Source organism: Labrus mixtus, chromosome 13 (genome assembly GCF_963584025.1).
Source record: "Labrus mixtus chromosome 13, fLabMix1.1, whole genome shotgun sequence".
Lineage (NCBI taxonomy): Eukaryota > Metazoa > Chordata > Actinopteri > Labriformes > Labridae > Labrus > Labrus mixtus.
The window spans coordinates 11,734,741-11,757,597 of NC_083624.1; the positions used below are offsets into that span (position 1 = coordinate 11,734,741).

General features: G+C 38.0%; 1 protein-coding gene across 11 annotated transcripts in view; it reads left to right on the plus strand.

The window, feature by feature from the left end:
- Nucleotides 1–12,647: 12,647 nt before the first annotated feature.
- The window catches only part of stxbp5l (syntaxin binding protein 5L), a 110,376-nt gene continuing 100,166 nt past the window's right edge, over nucleotides 12,648–22,857 (plus strand). For all 11 annotated transcript variants that reach the window (XM_061053737.1, XM_061053739.1, XM_061053742.1 and 8 more), the window contains exon 1: nucleotides 12,648–13,358. In XM_061053737.1, the coding sequence (XP_060909720.1) occupies nucleotides 13,191–13,358 (168 nt within the window). In that variant the 5' untranslated portion in view covers nucleotides 12,648–13,190. The remainder of the gene's footprint in view (nucleotides 13,359–22,857) is intronic.

Consider the following 22,857-nt stretch of genomic DNA (forward strand, 5'->3'; position numbering starts at 1 on the left):
ATTCTCTTTCATCACCTACTTTAACATCTTTGTGCTCTTAAGAAGCTGCATTTAATCTATCTCTTTTTTGTATTCATTTATCTTTATGTGTGTTGGGCAAAATAAGACGCATTATTAATAGTTTCCATTGTAACTGGGGGGGACACTGCAGATCCCACAGGACTGATTGCAAATATCTTGTAATATACATTACAATATATTGTTTAAAGGACCTTATTGATTTGAACACTGACTCAACAGAGTTAAATGGTAAATGGACTTTCTAGTCTTCTGACAACTCAAAGCGCTTTTACACCGCATGTCACACCCACACATTCACACACTGATGGCAGATGTACTGAGACCATCAGAAGTAACTAATCCCATTCATACACATTCAAACGCCACCAAAGAAGCAGCGGGAGCATTTCGGGGTTAAGTGTCTTGCCCAAGGACACATCGGACATGTTGCTGCAGGATCTGGGGATCGAAAGATCGACGACGACTCTACCAACTGAGCCACAGCTGCCCCGAGTTGAAGGTTCTGGTGTTGGTTTTTTAGAGTCGAAACTATGTGAAGGTTAGACTACATAATGTTGAAGGCAAATATCATTAAATGTTTCCAATGTTGTAGTTACAGATGTATTCATACTAGGATCAGATACCATTTTGTGTTATTCAGAGAGTTTGACAAGCGAAAAAGAGCAATTTCTAAACTACATACCCACCAGCTTTACTTCCCAAATGAGTATTTTGGTGCCTCAGAATACATTGCAGTGTAGTATACGTTTTAAATGTTATGTTCATAAATAGTGTTTTATATTTTTAACAATCATTAAAATAACATATAAGATATTTGATATTGTCCCTTTATTATAGAAAGCAAAATGAGTAAGTCATTCAGACTGAGTGGGGACTATTATTATTTTAATTTATTTATTAAGGACCAACAAATTAACACGACAACAACATACAGACACATTACAACAAAACAAAAAACAACAGCAGATTAACAACAGCAGTTTTCACAACCAGTAGAGCTAAATAAAATCATTCATATTCTATTCAATTGTATTTGATGTTCCTACACACATTACACTGAACCATTCCTCTTTTAGAAATATTGCCAATGGGGACCATTCCCTTACAAAAACCTCAAGAGTACCTCTGAGTACATGAGATAATCTCTCCAAAGGCAAGATGGACATCAGTATTTCATACCACATTGAGATATCAGGAGGATCTTCGTCTAACCATTTCTGTAACACTGTGAGGCGTGCAGCATACAAAGTAACGCTAAGAATGTACCGGTGCCTACGGTCACAGAAGTCCAGTCCAAGAACAAAATGATGAGGATTTAAAGGAATATAACGCCCAAATATTTTCTTTATCTCATTTTGGACCGAGAGCCAGAATTCTGTGATTTTAGGACACGACCGCATAAGATGACCATGAGTGCCACAACTACTTTTGCTTTTCCGACATAATGATGAGCACGTAGGGTCATATTTACATCTGATAGCCGGGGTCACGTGCAGTCTGTGGATGATCTTATATTGAGTCTCATAGGATTTGTTCGAACATGTAATCTTTTTTGCATTTAGTAAAATCTCTCTCCACATCTCATCATCGAGATGGTACCCAAAATCTTCAACCCAGGAAGCTCTGCTACTGATAGTAGGGATGTTGATAAACATTTGATCATATAAAAAAGTTTTTTTGTTTAAAGACGACGCTTTTAATAATATATTTTCCAGCTGAGTCATATACAATACAGTATTATGTGCTGGATTTGATATAACTCCTAAATTGTAGATAACGAAAAAACTGTGTTTGAGAAAGATCAAATTCATTCATGAGCTGGGAGAAAGATTTTAGAGTCCCATATTTGTGAAATACCAGCACTCTTCCATGTTTTCAGCAAGACTGTACAAAATCAGGATTACATGAAATAGGAGCCAAAATAGAGTATTGAGTCACAATCCCAAAATGCAAACGCACACGCTTCCACGTTTTCAAGGTGTTTCTGACAATAAAAGTATCTTTCATTCCTTGTAGACTTATTGCATTGTTTATGAATGGCATATCGCAAAGGGCGGCTTCACATCCAGTATTTTCTAAATCCAGAAATGTAGAATTGGCATCATTTTTTATCCATTCAGTAATGTATGTCATTCGTGAAGCCCAGTGGTAGTACATCACATTTGACTATTATTATGATTCAAAGACTTTCCGTGTGAAGTTGTTTTTCAGCCTCATCGGAGAGCTATGTTTTCCATCCGTGAGAGTAAAATCACTGTGGAAAATAATGGGTTTAGAAACGTTCACAGAATGATCCACCTTTCAAGGTGTCATGAGTTACTCGTTTAGTTTGTATTCATTTGTGATTCAGTTGTCATACCCTGTTTGTATTGTAATATATTCCTGAGTTAAGTCTTTAGTGTTTCCTTTTTTATTTTGCAGTTAATAATAATAATAATAATAATAATAATAATAATAATAATAATGAATAAGACATATAGAGCGCTTTTTTAAATACGAAATAGGAGGTTTGCGTCAGAAGACCTGAGAGTGTGCCAGTGGAGGAGCTCAGACAGGTAGGGGGGAGCCGGGCTATGTAGGGTTTTGTATGTGAGGATGAGGAGTTTGAAGTGGATACGCTGGGGGATGGGGAGCCAGTGGAGGTTATGAAGGACGGGGGGTGATGTGGTCTCGGGTGTTGGAGTGCGTGAGAAGACGAGCAGCGGAGTTCTCGATTGTATTGAAGCTTCGTATTGAGTGTTCTGGATGGTGAACTGTGGAGGAGACTGTTGCAGTAGTCTAGTCTAGAAGTGATGAATCCGTGGGTGAGGGTCTTAGCAGCTGAAAAAGAGAGGGATGGGCGGAGGCGGGCGATGTTTCTGAGGTGGAAAAAGGATGTTTTGGGTTTGGGTCGAAGGAGAGGGTTTGGTCAAAGATGACACCAAGTTCACGGATGTGGGGGGAAGGGAGCACTGTGGAGCCATCGATGGTGAGGGAGAAATTGTTGGTGGATTTAATGATGGATTTAGGGCCGATGATCATGACTTCTGATTTCTCGTATAGGTCTTGGTCTTTGCGTGTCATGGCTTGGTTAACTTCCTGCTCTTACATGGTATTATTCCTCAGTGTAGTCTTAAGGGTTTCCTGTTTATTTCGTAGTTCTTGACACATTTTTTATTCTCTCTACTGTAGTATTATTTTCTAGTCCCTACCTTTGTGTTTTTCCCATTGACTGTAATTATTAATGGACAAAGCCTGAGTGAAGTCATCCGTCTGTTACTGCAGGGGGCTCATCCATGACTGTCGCCATGCTGGAAACTTTCAATCAACCTAACCACAGGCTTAAAGCTGGAGCTGAACATTACATCGTTATCAATAAATTCAGCCCCTTTGTGTGTGCCGGTGAAGACATAAGCAAACCAGACCGATTTTGTTCTTTGAACCAGGATTTACACTTGTTCATTTCTGCTGCTGTTTTTTTTTTTTTTGGCTGGGTGTGTGATTTCCAGTACTTCCGCAGCCAGCTTCAAGGGGACACTCGACAAACTGCAGCATTTTGCACATCCCCATCAGCGTCATTTAGTCACTCTGGAGGTTGCCGCTTAAGTGAGACAGCATGGTGACAGCCATTGATGGGACTCAAAAGCCCCCTACAGTAATAAATGAGTGACATCACTTAGGCTTCTCCGATTTTTATTTACAGTCCAGGGCTGAGAAGCAGAATGTTACGTGCCGTAGTTTTGTGTTTGTGTTTTCTCTCTCTCCTGTGTGTGCTCCCCAGGTTTTGCTCCTCAGCCTCAGAGTGCCCAGCCACACCTGTGGCTAATTACTAATCAGGAGCAAAACTAGAACGAGCAGGAGAGGAGGCTGCCAGTGAGTAATTTTTCTACCTTTGTGCTTGGCTTTGACGTCAAGAACCTGTGATCCTTCTGTGGAAGGATTGTGTTCCGATTAAGACCTTATTGTTATATCTTGATTGTTAGTTTTGAATAGTGTGTAAGATTGATTGGCTTCTCTTTTGTTTGGTGTTTTTTAGAAGAAGTTTGTTTTGTGTTGCACCTTTTGCTTTAGTTTGTTAATAAATCCCTTTTAACTTTGCTTATATTTAGTTCCTATTTCTTTTCCCTGGGTTTTAATTTATTGTTACTCCCCTCATCGCCTAGCCATCTTGGGGAACGTAACACAGAACTAGAGCCATGGTTGCTAACTTGGAAGATTCTAGTCTTGCCGACCGTCCACTGCTTGTTGACAAACCAGATGCATGGAGTAATTGGCAAAAAAATATGGCATTATTTCTACTCGAAGCGCTTTTACACTGCAGGTCACACCCGTTCATAGCCACTCTAGTCAATGCTCCTGTTTCCACAGCAAGAGCTGCGGTCCTTCTGCTGAGCGTGCCAGCAGCACTACTACCCTCTGCTTTGTTTCAAATACGCTGCAAGTCTTTTTCCTACAGAGCCCGCTGCAAGCACGCGTCAAGGTAGACTAAATAACCAAGTTGGGCAGGGCGCGCGCCGTCCAATGGAGCAAAACCATGGCGCTGACGTAAATAAAAATCCTCAAGAAATGAAGACAGGGAACTGAATGTTGTGTATGTTGAAAGCAGATCCGAAATGAGATGCTACAGCTGTTGGCTGTGTTGGCCTTTCAAAGTAAACATGAGAAACATCCATTCTTATTTGAAAATGTTTAACCTTTTGTGAAAGCATTTCACAGACAATTTTAAATCAGCAGCCTATCACCCTGTTTATGAGTCACCACACATTTCTATTACTTTCACCAGCCAAGCATATCATGGTTCTCTGAGGAGGTGTTTCTGTGTGTCTAGCACACATTACAGCCGTTTTTACACCTGCTAGTGTCTTTCCTCAATAATTGCTTATTCAGCTTAATAAAGTGTCATTTTCACTATTTTTACTACCTACCCAAGTAAAACACAGCCCTGTTTACACCCGGTATCAACATGCCCGCTGTGTAGCTGTATCAGACGTTGACAGCCTAAAGTATCTATTCCCTTTATGCACTTCATGTCTGCATCACATTTTGTTTTAAAGATTTATTTTGGGGCTTTTTGTGTCTTTATTGTAAAGATAGGACAGTGGATAGAGTAGGAAACCAAGGAAAGAGAGCGGGGACTGACGTGCAGGAGAGGAGCCACGGGTTTGATTCAAACCAAGGCCGCCCGCTTGGAGGACTGCGCCTCCATACATGGGACGCACGCACTAACCACTGCGCCAACAGTTCATTTGCAAAAAGAGCAGGAAACTGAGCTCCAATCACAGGTGGCCTCTGGAGATGCATTTGGAGTCATGTGATCTGTCCAGATGCTAACAGTTGTGTTTAGCGTTGTCCACTTGGGATTGGATCAGCCAGTCCACTTTCCTAATACCAGGTCTAACCAGGCTCATAGATGTCTGTGTATGCTGCAAAAACATCAATGAAGACATTTATTAAACAACTACAGTTGCATCTGCACAGTAAGCCCCTGAGAGTAGACTATTGACTTTAAGACCAATAGCATGACCTTCTAGGACCTTTGTTCATGCCCTTCTCCATGGGGAACTGTGACAGAGTCAGAAACTCTTACTGATTAGAATTTTTTTAGAGTGATTGTCACCCCTTCTCACAAGCTCTTAGGAAACCTTTAAAAATTGTGTGCGATCCATTCCCCATATTAGGCTGTAATGTTGATTGAATAAGATTACCTTAAAGTGTTGCAAAACAGTGTTGACAGCTTATATTGTAAAGAAAGCAGAGGATCATGTTTCCATAACTGTAGACATAGACTTAAACTGGTTCATGACTTTTATTAGCTTGGACCGAAGAAACGAAGTGCTGTTGCACCATATTGCTTATTTGCTTCTCCTGCCACTATCAAAATTAACTTTGCAATCTGTCTGAGACCCAGGGTGAAAAACAATACGTTTCTTATACTGAGGTTAATGTATCATAAATGTTTTCAAGATAAATAATCACAGTGGAATTTGATGATTTCCTTTACAGCATCCTTTGTTTTTTTAACCAATTGAGCGAAGAACAAATCCACTGAAGTGGTTCATATTGGAGAAAGTATACGAGTTGGAAAGTATACTCCAGTGCCACAGTTTTTTTAAATGAGAGTTTTTAGTTGCTAGTCTCAAAGGGTAACATGATTGATTTTTCGCAACAAAATAACCCATAATAAATCAATATTAGATTATCAGAGCTTCCTATTATTCATGAACACAGTCTCTAGACGATTGAATTTAAATACAAAAATACACATACAAAAAAAAAATAGTCTAGTCTAGCAAAAATTTCAAAACTCCTACTACTGGATTGAGCGTAATTTATTGTAAAGGTATGTCTCTGCAAATTGCACATTCGGTTCACCAAAACAATTTGATTAGACTCAAAAGCAAAAAATGAGGCGGCCTCCATTGAACTTTCAGGACTATTGCTGTTTGGCCATTAGCTGTATGGCAATTGGGTTGCCTTTTAGTTTTTTTTCTATGCAATGTCAACTGCTTTCATCCTCCACTCAATCACATATTGACTGAAGAATTACCCAGCTGTTTATCATGACATTGTTGCAGACATTTCCGTGTATCACAGGATTGCTAGCTGCCTTTAAGATTTTTTATTGAATTACTGTTGATTTTTCATTAGTTTAATCCCAAATGTAATTTAATTGGTTTACCTTTTCAGACCAATTGTCTTAATTACTTAATGTGAGACAGCTGGTGGTCAGTGCTCAGGTCAGTAATTCATTGTTCTTCTTAATGAAGAGACTGTGATGCAGACACATTTGACAAAATCTTTCTCTATATGTTTAGGCCTCCTCCACATTACATGTTTGTAGTTTTAACCAAAACTTTTTGAAAAAAATGTTCATTGTGGATACATAGGAAAATTAACACTGTAATACAGTTTGTGGAAAAATTTGAATTTTGACGAACAAAACACTGAATATTTTTGTCATGAAACAAGAAAGAGATGAGGATATGATAGTGACCTTTTTTGTGTACGCAAATATTATCACTTGAGTTGGTGGATACCACAAAGAAATGGCTTTATGTCCTTGGGCTCAGTGTGACTTTCTTTTTCTTCCACTAAAGGTTTATCTTTGCTTGGGGGTGCTGACTAATGAAATGAGTTGTTACGTAAGAGATCATGTAAAGTGAGCTGGTTGTTATCATGGAGAGGAACTAATACGTTTGTATTAATATTCATACAAAATAAAGACTCATTACAGTGTGTCACACATGCAGTGTGGTAGGTCTGATAGTGGTGGTCGCTTGAGTGTCTTGTTGATCTGCTTTTCCTTGCAGTGTAAATTGACGTGTAGGTTGAAGTGTTAATGATCACAATGTGCTCACGTGTTGGTTTCTATGGTGCTCTGCGATAGAATCTCCCTGTAGTAAGTACCTTGTTTACTTATTGCTCCCTCAAATACATATATATATATATATATATATTTGTTCTGGAGTATGTCTGTGTAGGTTCTCAGTCACCCAGGTCTTTGGATCAAGTTTGATCCAAAGGCAACTGGACTGGTTGAAGATCTTGAAGACATTTCAGGAGAGGTGAAATGTCTTCAAGATCTTCAACCAGTCCAGTTGCCTTTGGATCAAGCTTCGAGTTCTGGAGTAGCTATTTATAAATGTTGTTCAATAAAAATATTTCTTAAACTTACTTCTCTCCATTCTCTCAGGTTCTACAAAGCTATTTTTGTGAATTGAATGCACGTCTCCTGCTCTCCTTGAACCTATAGAAAGTAGAGACCTATCATAGGTGCATCATATAGACTTTAGATCTAGACTCTATAATACTGTGTCTGGCTACATAATGTTTGGCAAACATTAAATGCAACTTTATTCACTATATTTACCTGCCTTTTCACACTAGTGTATACATGATAAATGTATCAGATTCCCATTGCTACATTGCATTAACTCACGTACTGTAATATCTTCAATTCATCACAACGTAACACATCACATCGAATGTAAGAACTCCTAGTTCCCAGATAAAGAAAACAAACAATCTATGAATGATATTTAGAAGTTCTGCTTATGGATGTTAAAAATAACACACAAAACAGATGCACCAAAATATTAGTACTGGATCAAATAATGCTGTAGTCGGAGAAGGGGGCAAACAGATGATGGCAAAAAATGTGCTTTTAATCAAGTATGAGGCCAAAACAGAAAACATTTAGCAGTCATATCCACGTCAAAAAATTTTGCGAAAATGTTTTGGCCTAAGATTTTATTAAAAGCACATTTTTTGCCTTCATCAAAAATGCCCACTGAATGACCACGGGGGTTCAGTCTACTGAAACCCCCTACTCTAAAATCTGCACTCCATACTGAACTGTGGCTTTGGGAAAGGGCCTCTGTGTTTCTTCTCCTCTGTGCCGCTTCATTGTCGGATGTCATTCAAAACAATGAAAGGGGTTGTATAGGTGGACGTATTACACTACAGCAGTTTTCAGTGCTATGCTAAAATGTAAATATATTGTATGCTTATGAATACAATCATTTGCTTTATGAACAAACAGCCAATCACTGTTTAACTACTTTGCATTTAGCCACACCAGGACATTTAAACTCATGCATGGAGGTTAAGACATCAATAATTTAAACCCCCAGTCTGTGATCCACATGAAAAACAAAGGTCAACCCTTTGCACCATCAAAAATTCAAAATACAAAACTAACCTATCTTTCTCTCTTAAAATCAATCAATCATGATTTGTATTGCGCCAATCATAACAAATGTTATCTCGAGACGCTTTACAAGAAGCAGGTAAAAGACCTCTTTGTTGTTTAATATTACTAAAGAGCAGGTAAAAGACCTCTTTGTTATTTAATATTACTAAAGAGCAGGTAAAACCCTTACTCTTTGTAATGTTAAGAAAGAAAATTGACGTACATTTGAATACATTGATAAATGCTTAGGAACAGGTTCATGTTAGTTCAAATAAAACTTAATTACCAATTGTAAATCACAGGTCCTTAAAGGCATACTTCACCCGTTGAAACATGACCGGCCTGTCGGCAGCAGCCATCTCGCCGCTATATTTATATTTTTTCGCCATTATCAGCTTTCTCCATATAGCCTGTTAGCATAGCTTCCAAGGAATGTGGCGGATGTTAAGTTTTGATTCTGGGAGTGAGTTCCCACCCACTGTGATTGGTCTGTAGCTTCAGTGGTCGAAAGTATGAGGAACTAGCGTTGTAGTTTCACCCTGCTAACCACAACAGCTTCCAATGACGCAAAATGATGATTTTTGCGTCATTGGAGGCTCCTTTTCAGACTTAGAAATACAAAGATTTCCCATCTCAGGGGAAAATGAGGTGGCGGGACGCACGACCATTCAAAAATACTACCAGGTTTCTAATGATACAAAGCTTAATGCAAATGGGTGAAGTATCCCTTTAAACATGAGTTATCTTTGGAAGTACATCAGGGCAACTGGGGCCTCCCCCTTGAGGTGAATGTGCCACTAGTCATGTCTGTATGATCAAAGATTTTTGAGTTAATGAAACACTCAAGTAGTTTAGATAATGTTTATTGGTGATGAAAGATTACAGATTGCTGCAAGTTAGGGGAGAGGCGACTATGGAGAAGGATCCATTGCCCATGGCTGACATTAGAGGAAAAGATGCTGCAAGACGGGAGAGGCAGGAGAAGGCTGGATTACCAAGGGCTTTACAAGTGTAGAAAATGATTTATCATTGCGTTTTCGATAAAAAGGTTTGATGCTCTTTTCTAAAAGATACTCACTGGATATGTTTTCTTTCTTAATGGAGGATTTTTAGTGATATGCATGGATCCCATATCTGTTGATTTCCTATTTGTTGATGACTTGATTTTATCTGAAAACTGAGACGATGTTGTTGCCTATAATGGTTCCACCTTAACAATGCCATGATTATTAAAACAATGAAGGTTGTTTGGTTGATCAGTCGGTTTGTGCACTTACCGTCAAACTTCTGTTAGGTCCATGGGGCTTACTTGAAAGGATGCTAATGATTGAGAGATATGGATAGATTTCAGAGGTAAACTTGTTCTAAATTAAAGTAATTAGTTTGCAGAATCACACTGTATTGAATATCTTCTCTGTGATTACAGGTTACAATGCTTAAATAGCTCACATATCGAATGACACACCTGGCATGTGGGGTACCTTAAGGTAGCTGCTTAGGGCCCCTATTGTTTTCAGTTTTATGATCTTCCTTTTGTCTTAGAAAAGGCTCAGATCGCTATGTACGTGGATGACTAAACAATTTATGCAGCTGCTTCATCAATAAGTGAACTGAAAAACATTTTACATAAAGACTTAAAATGAATGTTAGAATGGATAAAAAACAATAAATTGATTCCCAATGTTGATAAAACAAAGTCCATTGTATCAGTTACAAGCTGAGCTAACACTGAAATTGAATGTAAATAATATACCTATTGAACAAGTACAAGAGAAAAAACTTTTAAGCATAACCTTGGACCACAAACGTTCATGGTCTACAGTTTGATAACATTGTGAGCAAAATGGGAAGTTGTTAATTTTTTGCCTCCAGATGTCAGTAGACAAGTTCTAAATGTTTAGGTTCTGTCGCAGCTTGATTATTGTTTTGTAATTTGGTCTACTTTTTCAATAAAATACATAAAAAAATTACAAGTGGCTAAAAATAAAGCAGCCCGTTGTCTTTACGGTGGTCTTACAGAACTCACAAGTGACATGTATGACCACCTACGCATTATTACATTTTCTCAGAAATATAATTGTGACACAATTACCAAAGGTATTATATGAAAGATTATACCCTCAGTTTGCTCCACATAATTATCAAACAAGATTTGCATCAGAAAAAAGGTTTTTACTTCCAAAAGTGAAAACGGGTGTAATACAAAGAGCAGTCCTGTACAGAGCCATGGTTGGGTGGAATGCTTTGCCAGTGAGTTTCACTCAAGAGAGTAACAAAGATCAGTTTAAAATGTTGTTAAAACAGTATCTTCAAGTTTGTAATCAATCATTATAAACAATAACTCTGTGAGTAAACTACATTATTGAGTATAAAATAAGGTGTACTTGGGATAAAAGTAAAACATGCCTTCTAGGCAAAGTGTGAAATGAATTGAATTTCCCTTTACTTGGAATTATTGTCTGTAAATAGGACGGATAGCTATAAAGGTCACTCAGACAATGATTTATGTTTATCAAAATGGTATAGGTGAATCTGTGTTTTATATGATTTGTATGTATGAAGGAAAATGCACAGACGATGATTTTGTGTTCTTTTGCGGAATGTCTGTGAAATCGATGGATTTATTTTCTTTCTCTTCTGTATGGACTTTAATTCTAGAGGAGCTGGTCTTGCTGTTTGTCTTTGTTTGTTAAATCCTGCCTGCATATTATCCCGTATGCTTTTATGTAAAGCGTCTTGAGATAACACTTGTTATGAATTGGTGCTATACAAATAAGGATTGATTGATTGATTGATTATGTTGTACTTTGTATAAGTGTGCATGACTGTATGTGTGTTGGACCCCAGGAAGAATAGCCGATGCCTATGCTGGTGCTAATTGGGATCAAAGAAGGAAGAAAGTGTGCAGTGATGAGCTTCAACATATATTGAGGTTTCATGGGTTAAAACTTCTAACAGAGCATTAATGTGCGATGACTCTCTTAGGTATCATTTTAATGTAGACCTTGTTTGCAGTTAATTACACCTGTACAACAATTCAACTGTGTCTTTCCCTACAATTAAAGTAAGAACTATACCGAGGGAAAAATGACTGCTTTTCAAGCCAGGGATTTTCATGATCTTCTCAACTAAATATGATTTTAAATCTCCCCAACTGTAGAACAGCACTTAAACACTTTTATAAATGTTTGATATTATAAAGCCTATTTTCTCGATGTGTTAAATTGTCTTAACATGAAAACCTGTGATTAAATGAATAGGTGTATTTTTCCGCATTGATAAAGAACCTAAAAAAAAATAAACGATATGGGGTGATATCTAAGTCATTTTTTTTTTTTGCAAGAGCCTGCTCTTAGACTGAAGTGTTAGAAGTGTTTTGTTACTGTAGCTCTATACATCGCTGATGGATTAATTCATATTAAATGAATGTTTATTTCGTTTTAGGCAATTTTTTCCTTAATTGAAATGTCCCAGGCACCCTTTCCTTCCTGATTCCGTAACTTCAATTTAAAGCTTTCACGCAATTACTGGTGAGGGAGGGCGGGAGGAGAGAAGGAAAGAGAGAGAGAGAGAGAGAGAGAGAGAGAGATAGATAGAGGTGGGAGGGGGGCGGGACTTGCTGGTTACGGTTTTTCAGCACCGCGGACAGCTCCCATCGACTGTATATGGACTGCAGGGAAGCGACGCCAAAACCCAGGTGGATGATAAAAAACGATTCAACAAACCACAGATGAAGCTCCGGCTAGTATTGCCAACGCACACCTTCCTTTTTATTCCCAATTGAATCTCTTTTTCTCGTTTTACGGCCTGACTGTGGAGTCCAACGGGGTTTAACTGCATTGCCTCTGCGTCTTGTGTTTTACTCTCCTTCTCTCCTCTACTGGCAACGACAGTGCTTTGAAAGTGTTTTTTTGGGGGGTGAGGGGTGGCTCGGGGTGGGGAAGGGTGGATTGACCTGCAAACATAATTTAATTCTGACTACTTCCTTACAACTGATACTATTAAGCATCACTGATCGCTTATGCCTGGCTATTTTAAGGCGTTATATTTTGTGGATGTTCCGTTATGATGTCCAAGCAAAAAAGGAAGTTGAGTAGTTTCCCTGGGCTTCTGTGCATGTCCTGATATTTAAAAAAAAAAGGCGACCTGCATATGCACCATTGGCTGCAATCCTAAAATCAGAGTATCTAAGACGCATTCTTACTTTTTTGCCTGTTGTGGAAAACGGCAAAGAGAAAAATGAGGAGCCTCTATGACTTTTCCAATTGCACCTAAGAGAGAGACACAGAGAGCGGACCGTCTTACCCTGCCTCTACTGCAGGAAACGATTTTTCTTTCCTCCTTGTGAGCTCCATGAACGAATTTGGATCTTGCATCTTAAAGGACAGCGGGAACTCTGGATAAACTGAAAAAAAAAAAAAGAGGGGAGAGTGGTCTTCATTCACTTAACCACTCACCAGGAAAGAATATATAGGCCTATTGAAAAACACGATAGAAAATGAGGAAGTTTCGCAAAGTGTTGGACGGCTTGACTACCTCCTCCCCGGCATCGACTCTCGGGTCCCCATCGTGCGGCAGCGGGGCCGGGACTCCCACAGCGGCGCCAACTCCTAAAGAAATCGATGTCCAAGAGACTCTACAGTCGGAAAACTTTCAGCTTTGTAAGGTGGGTAGATAAAGAGCTTTGTTCAGCGTTCGGTGGACACCGTCCTAGAATACGGACAGAGGTCCAGCCTGTAACACCATGTTACACATTTAAGTCTGACTTTCTATCATCATCATGTGCACACATTATGGGCTTGTAGTCATCATTAATTGATAGTGATTGTTGATGATAATGAGAAAAGACTGGAAAGTTTGATTTGGAGTGAGTTGAGCAACTGCGCTAGATTCGATGGCCTGCTGTATTCTGTTTGTGTTTAAAGTTCAGCACCACAGACAGCTCATCGTTTCCTCACTTCTCAACACTGGGGGCTATTTAAAACGCAACAGCAGAGAGCAGCATGTGAAGTCTCTGTGGATATGGTCTGTCAGGGCAGTGGCTGCAATAAATCCTGATTATTAGTAAAGCCGCTGCTGATGAACGTGCACGGTGAGATACAAATGCAATGTGTTATTGTCAGGGCTACACTCCAGGTCCCACCACTTTATGTAGTGCAGCTATATAGGCTAAAGGCGCCTCGTCATCAGCTTGTTGTATTGGCTGCAGTAGCCTAGCTTACACACATGTGATACAAACAACCCAAAAGGAAGTCAATGAATAGCAGTCTCCTGGTTGCATCAGCAAGTAGTCGCGATTGGTGTAGGGGAGATGATATAACTGGTGTCCCTCCCTTGCATAAAAGAGAGTGCACAATAAGCCAGCAGAGGGACCCTGCAGTAGCCACTGTCCTAGCTTATGTCCTTTTCATGTAGCATAGGAAGAATGATTAAAGTGTGTAGAAATGTGGATTAGGCATTTTGGGGGATTTATTCACCTTCATTAAAGACGTGAATTTTGGATGATACTGTAGATTTTTATTTGAGAATCTCTCGGGGAAAATTAGTTTCTCTATATGTCTGGGCAGAGTGACACTGGCGGTGGTGCTTCTGGGGGAGGTGGTGGTAGGGGGTGGGGTATGATTCAGAAGCTCAAAAGAATGCTGCAGAGCACCCTCGGCAGGCTGGCAGTCACGCAGGCAGGCAGGCAGGCAGGCAGGCAGGCAGGCAGGAAACTAGGGAGAGAGTAGAAAATGCTAGATAAGAACAAAATGCCTTCTCCCACAGCTTTTTCTCCTTATGGCTTAATGCACGGTTGTTATTAAAGACCTGAATCAAACAAGGCACTCATGCAAAGGCCACTATCACCATTAACTTCTCTAATCTCGGTCAGTGCAGCTCAGGTTACAGAATAAAGTCTGTATTTGAAGTGATGCAATGAGTGTGAAAAAGAGTCCGCCCTGGTTATTGTCTCTCTCATACAAGGACTCTGTTTTCACTTGTAATGCTGAACTAAATGTGAAGATCTTCAGAACTTTAATACCTACACTGGACCATTTACATTGTGTGTTTACATTTATATATAATGTACTGGGTTCAATTTTAGTTCAGGTTCAAAGAAAAACATGTAAATCAAACAAAAATGTCCCCAAACTGGTCGGTTTATTCAAAAACACATGCGTTTGTATAAGAACAGCAAAGAGGAAAAACATGACCTGTAATTATTTTTAGTGCCCCAAATATTGATTGGTCTTTCAAACAGGGACATAAATCTGATAGCACATGTAGTATATGTGGGAGGGATTGGCATCTTGGCTTCTTCAAAGTTAGTCATGACTTCTTTCCTCATCTTGCAGTGTGGGAGGATGCAAAAACTTTGTTTTGATTATACAGTATTTTTGTAGTGAAAAGTGCTGTACCACCCAAGAGATTGTTTGCCATTTTAAGTTATTTTGTTGTTGAATTTTTGCATATATTGGATAAGACAGCTGAAGAGAGACAGGAATTGCTAACGGAACGAGTGGGGAATGGCATGAAGCAATGTGGAGGTCGGATTCAAACCCATGGACACTGTGATGAAGACTGTAGCCTCTGTACGTGGGGCGCAAGCTCTAACCACTAAGCATGGGGTGCCCCAACACCCAAGAGATTCTGAAACAAGTTTTTATAAAATAACCTTGGCTCAGGAAAAGAAAGGGGAATGGAACAAAGTCGGGTGACAGGCAAAAAGGGTTAAAAGAATGGGAGAGAGATAATCATCACATGAATTGGATTAATAGAAAATCCCACTTTACACTACTCACAATACAGAAACCAATTGTTTCTGTTATGTTATTTTATGTTAATATTTATTTTGTGTAACTAAATAAAAGTAAAGACTCTTGACTGGTACAACTCTTCACCACATATGAAGTACCTCTGACTATGTAATTTTTGTGTTGGTGCAGTGGTTCTCAAACTGTGGGGCACGACCCCCAGGGTGTGCGTGGCTTGGTTGGCAGGGGTGTGTACAAAGGCGTGGCAAGGGGTGGTCTGGCCCCCCGTTGAAATCTGATTCAGGTGCCACTCCAAAGTCACAATGTATGTTTGGCTATTTGCCTTATCAGAGTCGGGATTTAGGTTATATCAACTAGTTAGTCTGTGATACTAAAGGCTTCTGTGTCTTTCTTTACATTTCAAACAACTTTTTAATACTAAAGATTGAATTGAGAAGACTTGAATATTTCCACTCTGTTATGTTACTTTTTAAAACAAAAAATAATACAAATAAATAGTAAAAAAAAATAAACATTGAAAAGAAATAAAAAAGAAAGTAAAAGATATAATTCCAGTCATCTTTTATACAGTTATCTTTTTTGACATATTGTAAATATTCTAATAGAAGTAGTTAGAGTAGATATGATTAGTGTAGATAGAAAGCGTTAATTCTTGTTATGCCTTTGGGGGCGTTTGCACGTCATGGTAAAATAAATGTTCAGAATCTTAAAGGTATTTTGATAAAGTTCAACTCTGCCCTCTAAGTCACAATTTTGTTTAAGTGGAGGGCATGGAGATTTACCCCCTAATGATAGAAAGAGTTTTAGAAAGACTGTGTAAATGTAATGGTCTGAAGGGTAAAACAGACAGAAGGCAGGAGGCTTGATGATGGTTGATTTGACGTATTTCACATTCCTCTAGATTTACATTTAAAGAAAAGACAGCTCTTCTATTTTTTAACAGTTCTTTAAAACACATGAAATGGTATAATAATACTAATTTGCTTAATGTTGTAGGGTGTAGTTTTTTCTTGTCAAACCCTAAAACAGAAGTGGTCCGGACAAAAAACAAACAAAGAGAGACATACAATGGGAAAGGAGTAGAGAAAACTCAATAAACAAATAAGATTATCAGTAGTGGGAAACAAATAATTTGCCTTTAATATGGGATGAAATCCCTTTGAGTGCTGGTGTAATGGACAGACTTGTTTAGGGCTGACAGGGATGCCACAAATATTTTTTGTTTTTGAGGATTTTGTGGGCTAATTCAGCGATGATTTGGATTTTTTGATTTTTTTTGTTGTTGTTAGCTTTTTACAAGAAAAAAAACATACAAGAACATGATCATAAAAAACTAGGTGACTGAAAAAAGTCAAATATAATTCTGTTGTAACATGCTGAATCAGGATTTGGCATATACAGCTAAACAATGAATATATTCTATATTATAAGTTGTGGGATAATTTGGGTTATGTACCCATACAAAGGTGAGAACACATTCAACCCAACATTATTCCACCATGAGCAAAACACCAAGCGACATATAGCAAGCAACAGTGGAAAGGAAAAACGTAATTTTAACCGGCAGAAACCTTGAGCTGAAGCAGACCTTGAACAGCCATAATCAGGGACTGTGTTGGAAGAGGGTTTTTCAGAAGAAAGAGATGGAAAGAGACAAATTAACAGAGCAACAACAACAACAAATACAACAACAACAATAATAGCTCATACAGACTTATGGATAAAGTAACAATAATAATGGTTCAAGTATGTGTAATATAAGCAGGGACCACATTATGCTAATAGACTGATCAAAATCCAATAGTTAGCACAGTTTCAAACAGTGGTTGTGAGTACATTTCAAAATGTCCAGCTGTATGTTAAGAGAGTATTAACCATTAGAAAATGATTTAAGGGTAATTATTAATATTTTCATGAGTAAATGTTGTACTGAAAAGAAATCAGATTTTGTTTGTTTATGCTTGACTTGTAGAGGTTAGGTGCATATTGTAAATATTAATGTACCAATCCTGAGTGATGTCACCCAGTTGTTACTGAAGGGAACTTTGGAAGCCCCTCGGTGGCGGTCGCAATGTTAGAAATCGTGTCTCAACCTGACTTTCAGTCAACCTAACGACAGGCTAAGAGATAAGCTGAATATTTCTGATGTGAATACTGGCCTTTTGAATGGGGTGTGTATGTGACTTCAGGGTCTCTCGGAGCCAGAATCAAGCAGACACTTGACAAACTGCAGTTTTTGTATTTAACAGATTTGGCTTCATTTGGAATTTTTCAAGGTTGACGCTTAGTTAGGAGATTGCAATGTCCCCACCTCTGTTCTCTGACAGTATGATGAATGGGCTTTAAAAAATGACATCATCTCCCTCCCTCAGCAGAGAGCCCACGTGCTCTCTATTGGTATGATGACTCAGTGGGTTTTGCTTCCAGTTACTCTCACATTACCATGTGTCAACTTGCTGTCAGTAGCCACAGTGTGGGATCAATTAAGGGGGAGTTGATGTCAGGCTGACAAGCAAGGGTGAGGGAAAAGTAATGGGAGATGAGAGTTGAACAATACACTGCATACAAGTGAGGAAACGAAAAACCCATTTCTAAGAAGTGGAGAGTGTATGTCTGCCTTCAGTATGCAGTATCAATTCTACAAAAGATCACCTAAGAAAGCGTTACAGTTTGTTTAAGAAGTATAATAATATATATTTAATAAGACATTTATATGAAAGAACAACATCATCTATAACAAAATATGAGGTTAGAATGAATGTTTTGACTCTTTACATTAGTTAAATAGCCAAAGTGTGTGTTCAAGAAAGACAAATAGCCACCTCTTGATTTTGTGTGGGCTTACAAAATCCTTCGTCCATTCTGTCCGTAGGTGACAGCAGCCCGCCTGCTCACCTCATGCTGTGGAAATATAATGGAGCAAAGCTTCACAAACAGCCTTTCATTTGGCAAACATTTCCATGACTTCACTGTCATACAGTCTGTTTCAATTTTGAGATGCAATCGTTTTCCTTCTATTAGTTTTTGTTTTACGTGTAAAGTAGACCATCCAGTCGATGTAGTTTGCTATTCAAATGATAACCACTCAAGGCAAATTTCAAGGCCTCATCTATAATGCATAATTTTTTATTGCTTGTGTTTCCATGGCTACCAATTTTTTTCAAGACCAAGGAGAAAGTAGACTGCGGAAGTCAATCATGTCAAATCCAGTGTTGAAAAAACAACAACAAAAATAGGTTTTCACTGTATATGAAAGGTAATTTATGCTTAAAGAAATCTCACCAGCATATTTTATTATTCCAATCTGTAACTTTTGACCATCAATTGGCTAGGGTTCAGAAATATCTACACACAGTTCCCAGTTTTTTTTTTTTTTTTACATTTTTGTGAGTACTCTGGTAAAATATGAACAATACAATAATACAATGCAGATAAAACATTTCAGTGCATCAGTAAGAGTGCTAAATTGAACATGTTCAGGGGAAACAATCCAACAGACAGACACATGGTTTCTCCTTTGCCTTTATGTGTGTTTCTTGGATCACTTTGCTCTTAAGAGCTTCACAAACCTTCTCTACCTTATATCTTTTAACCCTCCTATTATCGTTTCAATCACTCAGACCTCATTCAGTGTTTGATGCCTACATCAACATTTTTTATTTTTTGTTTCATATAAATGACTTTTTCTAATTTAACAGAGGCAACTGGGTATACTTAAGATTGACATGATTATATGTTGGCAACATCCTGTACACATTGTTTTTGAATTGTCAAAAAGTTAGTTGAACCGTATTAAAATCCAGTTGTAACTGGGAGAGTGTTTGGTCTGGGGTAGGTGCTGAGCAGTACATGACAGTACCGTCAGCCTAAAAAAGGGGAAATTTGCATTAGAGACATTTTGATAAACGTTATTGATAAAAAGAATGAACAGCATTGGCTCCAGGACACACACTGTTATCTATCTGTAAGGTAGGTGATCAGTCTGTGATCAGTCTGTGATCAGTCAGTACTGTATAGTCCATTGTGTCAAATGGCTTAGAAAGATCTATAAAGAGGGATGCACAATGCTGTTTCATATCAATACATTCAATGAATATGTAATGAATTAAGAAATGTAAGAGCTGCTGATGTAGTGCTGTGTTTTTTCCTAAAACCAGATTAAAAATCAGATAATCGTTTTTTGAGTTAATAAAATTCCTTTAGCTGATCACGAACCAGAGATTTAAGAACCTTGGCCAGCACAGATAATTTTGAAATGGGCCTGTAGTTATATAAAACAGTGGGGTCTCCTCCTTTAAATGGAACAAAGCCTGGTTTTGAGATTTGAGGAATGACATAAGTGATCAGGGAAAGATTAAAAAAAAATGTCAAAGGTGCCTCACGTGCCTTTGATGACAGAAAAAGTGACAAACTATCACTAATATGGAATGTAAATGCACAAGTCGGTTCAGCAATTAACCTTGACTTTCAATCCAGGCCCCCATGTGAGTGAAATAATGTCTGGTTGCTTTTTTGTTTGTACTGACCCTATAGACAATCCATACTAAGTAAACCTGCCGAATAAGGGATAAACAATTTGGCTGCATGTGATGCACAATCCAGATACTTTTTAAATATGCAGGTGGTCTCTGGTGTAACCCTTGAATTACTAAATCAAAGTCGCCATGAAACTGAACTTCCAGAGTATGTCATGATGTATTGGGGACAGTATAGAATGACTCACAAGATAGAAGGCAAATAATCTTAGGATGAATTTGATTGGACCGTAAGCCTCAACATAGCTTTTTAATTAGTTGAAAATTAGTAAACTCCCTATAGTGCAGGATGAGTCATCAGAGATTGGACATGTTCTACAGAGAGAGATACAGTTACCATGATGTAAAAGTACTCAGATAATGCTTTATTGAAATATATTTGGCAGATAAAAGCAGAAACAAATTTAACAAAGGACCGCCTTATAATATAATACACAACAAAGACCTCTCTTGAGATGTGAGACTATATGGTGATTTGCATATTTTTCCATAATCACATATTAGGTAATCTGGATGATTTAGGGGGTGGTGGTTCATGATGATTGAAATTATTTAAAGGGTGTATTTAGAAGCCATAACTTTATTTAAATGTTGATAAAAATAGAAATGATTTATAAGAAACACAGTCATTTGAGGAATTTTTATTTATTGAACTATCACATCTTTTTGAAAATCCATTGAAATTTCCCCAACAGATGCTGTAGGAGCAGATTTTCATTATGTAGTGTTAGTGTATAGGATCTCACAGGGTGATTGACGGTTACCTTTGTTACCGGTCAGGTGTTCCACCCGGAGGGGAAAACTGTTTTTTGACTGCTAAGCAGTGGCACGCAAGAGTTACAAGCGAGTGTTTTTTTGGTATCGAGATATGGACATGTTGAGCCAAATGGTCGCAAATAAATGAATGGCATGATCAGCAATGACATTTGACTTTGACTTTCATTCATCCGACAAGGTAACGTTAACGCGTCAATAAGTAAAAGATGCAGTGCCTCAGTAGCTTAAAGTGTCAGCTTAGCCTCTACAGGTGCCTTGTCCCCATATTTCAAACAGGAAACAGTGTTTCAGCATTATTTCTGTTCATTCCTTTTCAGTAGAAGAAGGTCGAAAGGTAGTGATCATTAAAATCCTTTTTTGCGGCAATTGAGCAAGTGTGCGGGCCTATCTTCTCTCTCAGTTTTGTTATTTTTGCACTGCCCTGCACCTACGTGATGTGTAACTACCTCTTTTTCTATTCCTTTTCAGTATCCATAAAAAATAAACAAGACAAGTTTTTTTTTTTTATAGTTGGACACATTAATACCTGGTAGAAAACACCTGCTATATTTTACAATCAAAACATGTGTTTAATCTCATTTATTTCACCACAATATACAGTAATTAAGCAAGTTTAAAGCTTTCAGTTTTGAGCCGAATGTTTTCCAATATTTATATAGTTTGAGAGTCAAGAGAAAGCTCTTTACCACGATACCCTCCATGTCTTGTTTAAGTAAATAAAAAAAGAAAAATACATACATTTGTGAAATTGATCATTAATCAAAAATTCCAATTGTATTTTCATTTTCATTTCATTGTCATTATTTGAATCTATAATGACAAATACAATGTGTTTTAATATCTTATCCTTATACTACTATTCAAAACATTCAAACAGAATAGAAGTAAACGTGGATTATAAAAACAACAAATCTTTGATCAGATTTTCTATTTGATTCTACAGGGGAAGAGAGTGAATATATTGTCCGATCCTACTGTTTCTATCAAGCATAAGGAAAGATGTTAATATCATGACTGATTCACTTATATGGCTGTTGGATAAAAGGTTAAACCACACATGGCTGGTTTCTGACCCCACGGCTGCATGAAAGCATATCAATCCCCCCCCGAGTACAATCAAAAGAAGCAGCTCCTCCACACACACACACACACTCACACACACACACACACACACACACACACACACACACACACACACACACACACACACACACACACACACACACACACACACACACACACAGAAGTACTGTAGGCTTTCCACTTATATAATTACAATTATGCATATATGGCTATTAAGCCCACGCTTCAAATCTGAAGCTAACATACTTCAAATCTGACCCCTACAGGATACGTATCAAATGCTCCTAAATGAGAAATGACTGTATAATGATCCTACCTGAGTGATATGTATGTTGACAAAAGATACTTTATTTCTTGTCAAGAAAAATATATATGAGCAAATAAACAATGATACCGTAAATATATGCAATACAACTTCATAAGCAATCACAGAAACAACAAACAGACCCAGGTATTGGTAGCTTTATAACATTTTCATCTGTAATTGTCTTACAAATGAGCTGACTCAGCAGAGAGGGACACTTGTTTAGTCGCATTCATCCTTTAACGTAACATAGGCTCTTTCAGTACATTCTCACTCTGTAAACGTTTGTGTACTATTCTGTGAGTGAAGGTGTGTGTGTATATATGTGTGTGTGTGTATATGTGTGTGTGTGTTTGTGCTATGCATCAAACATACCAACAAACATTATTATATCAGCACTAGTCTGTGAATGAAAGTTGTTTTAATTAGCATGCTAAAGAATCACACCCTTGTATTGTTACATCACTTTGCAAAAAGGAAAAACAAAAGGTTTATATATCAAAAGATAACACTGCCTGCCACACAATAACCTATTCATCAATTCCTGTGGTAGTTCAGACAGACTGTCAATAATTCTACATCCTTAGAATAAAATCCCTGCACATATTTTCTTGCTAAATCTACCTTGTTCTTATATCTTTTAAAAACTATTAATTAAAGGCTATTTTATCTAAACAGGCAATGCAATTCCCATTTCTCCCCACGCATTTC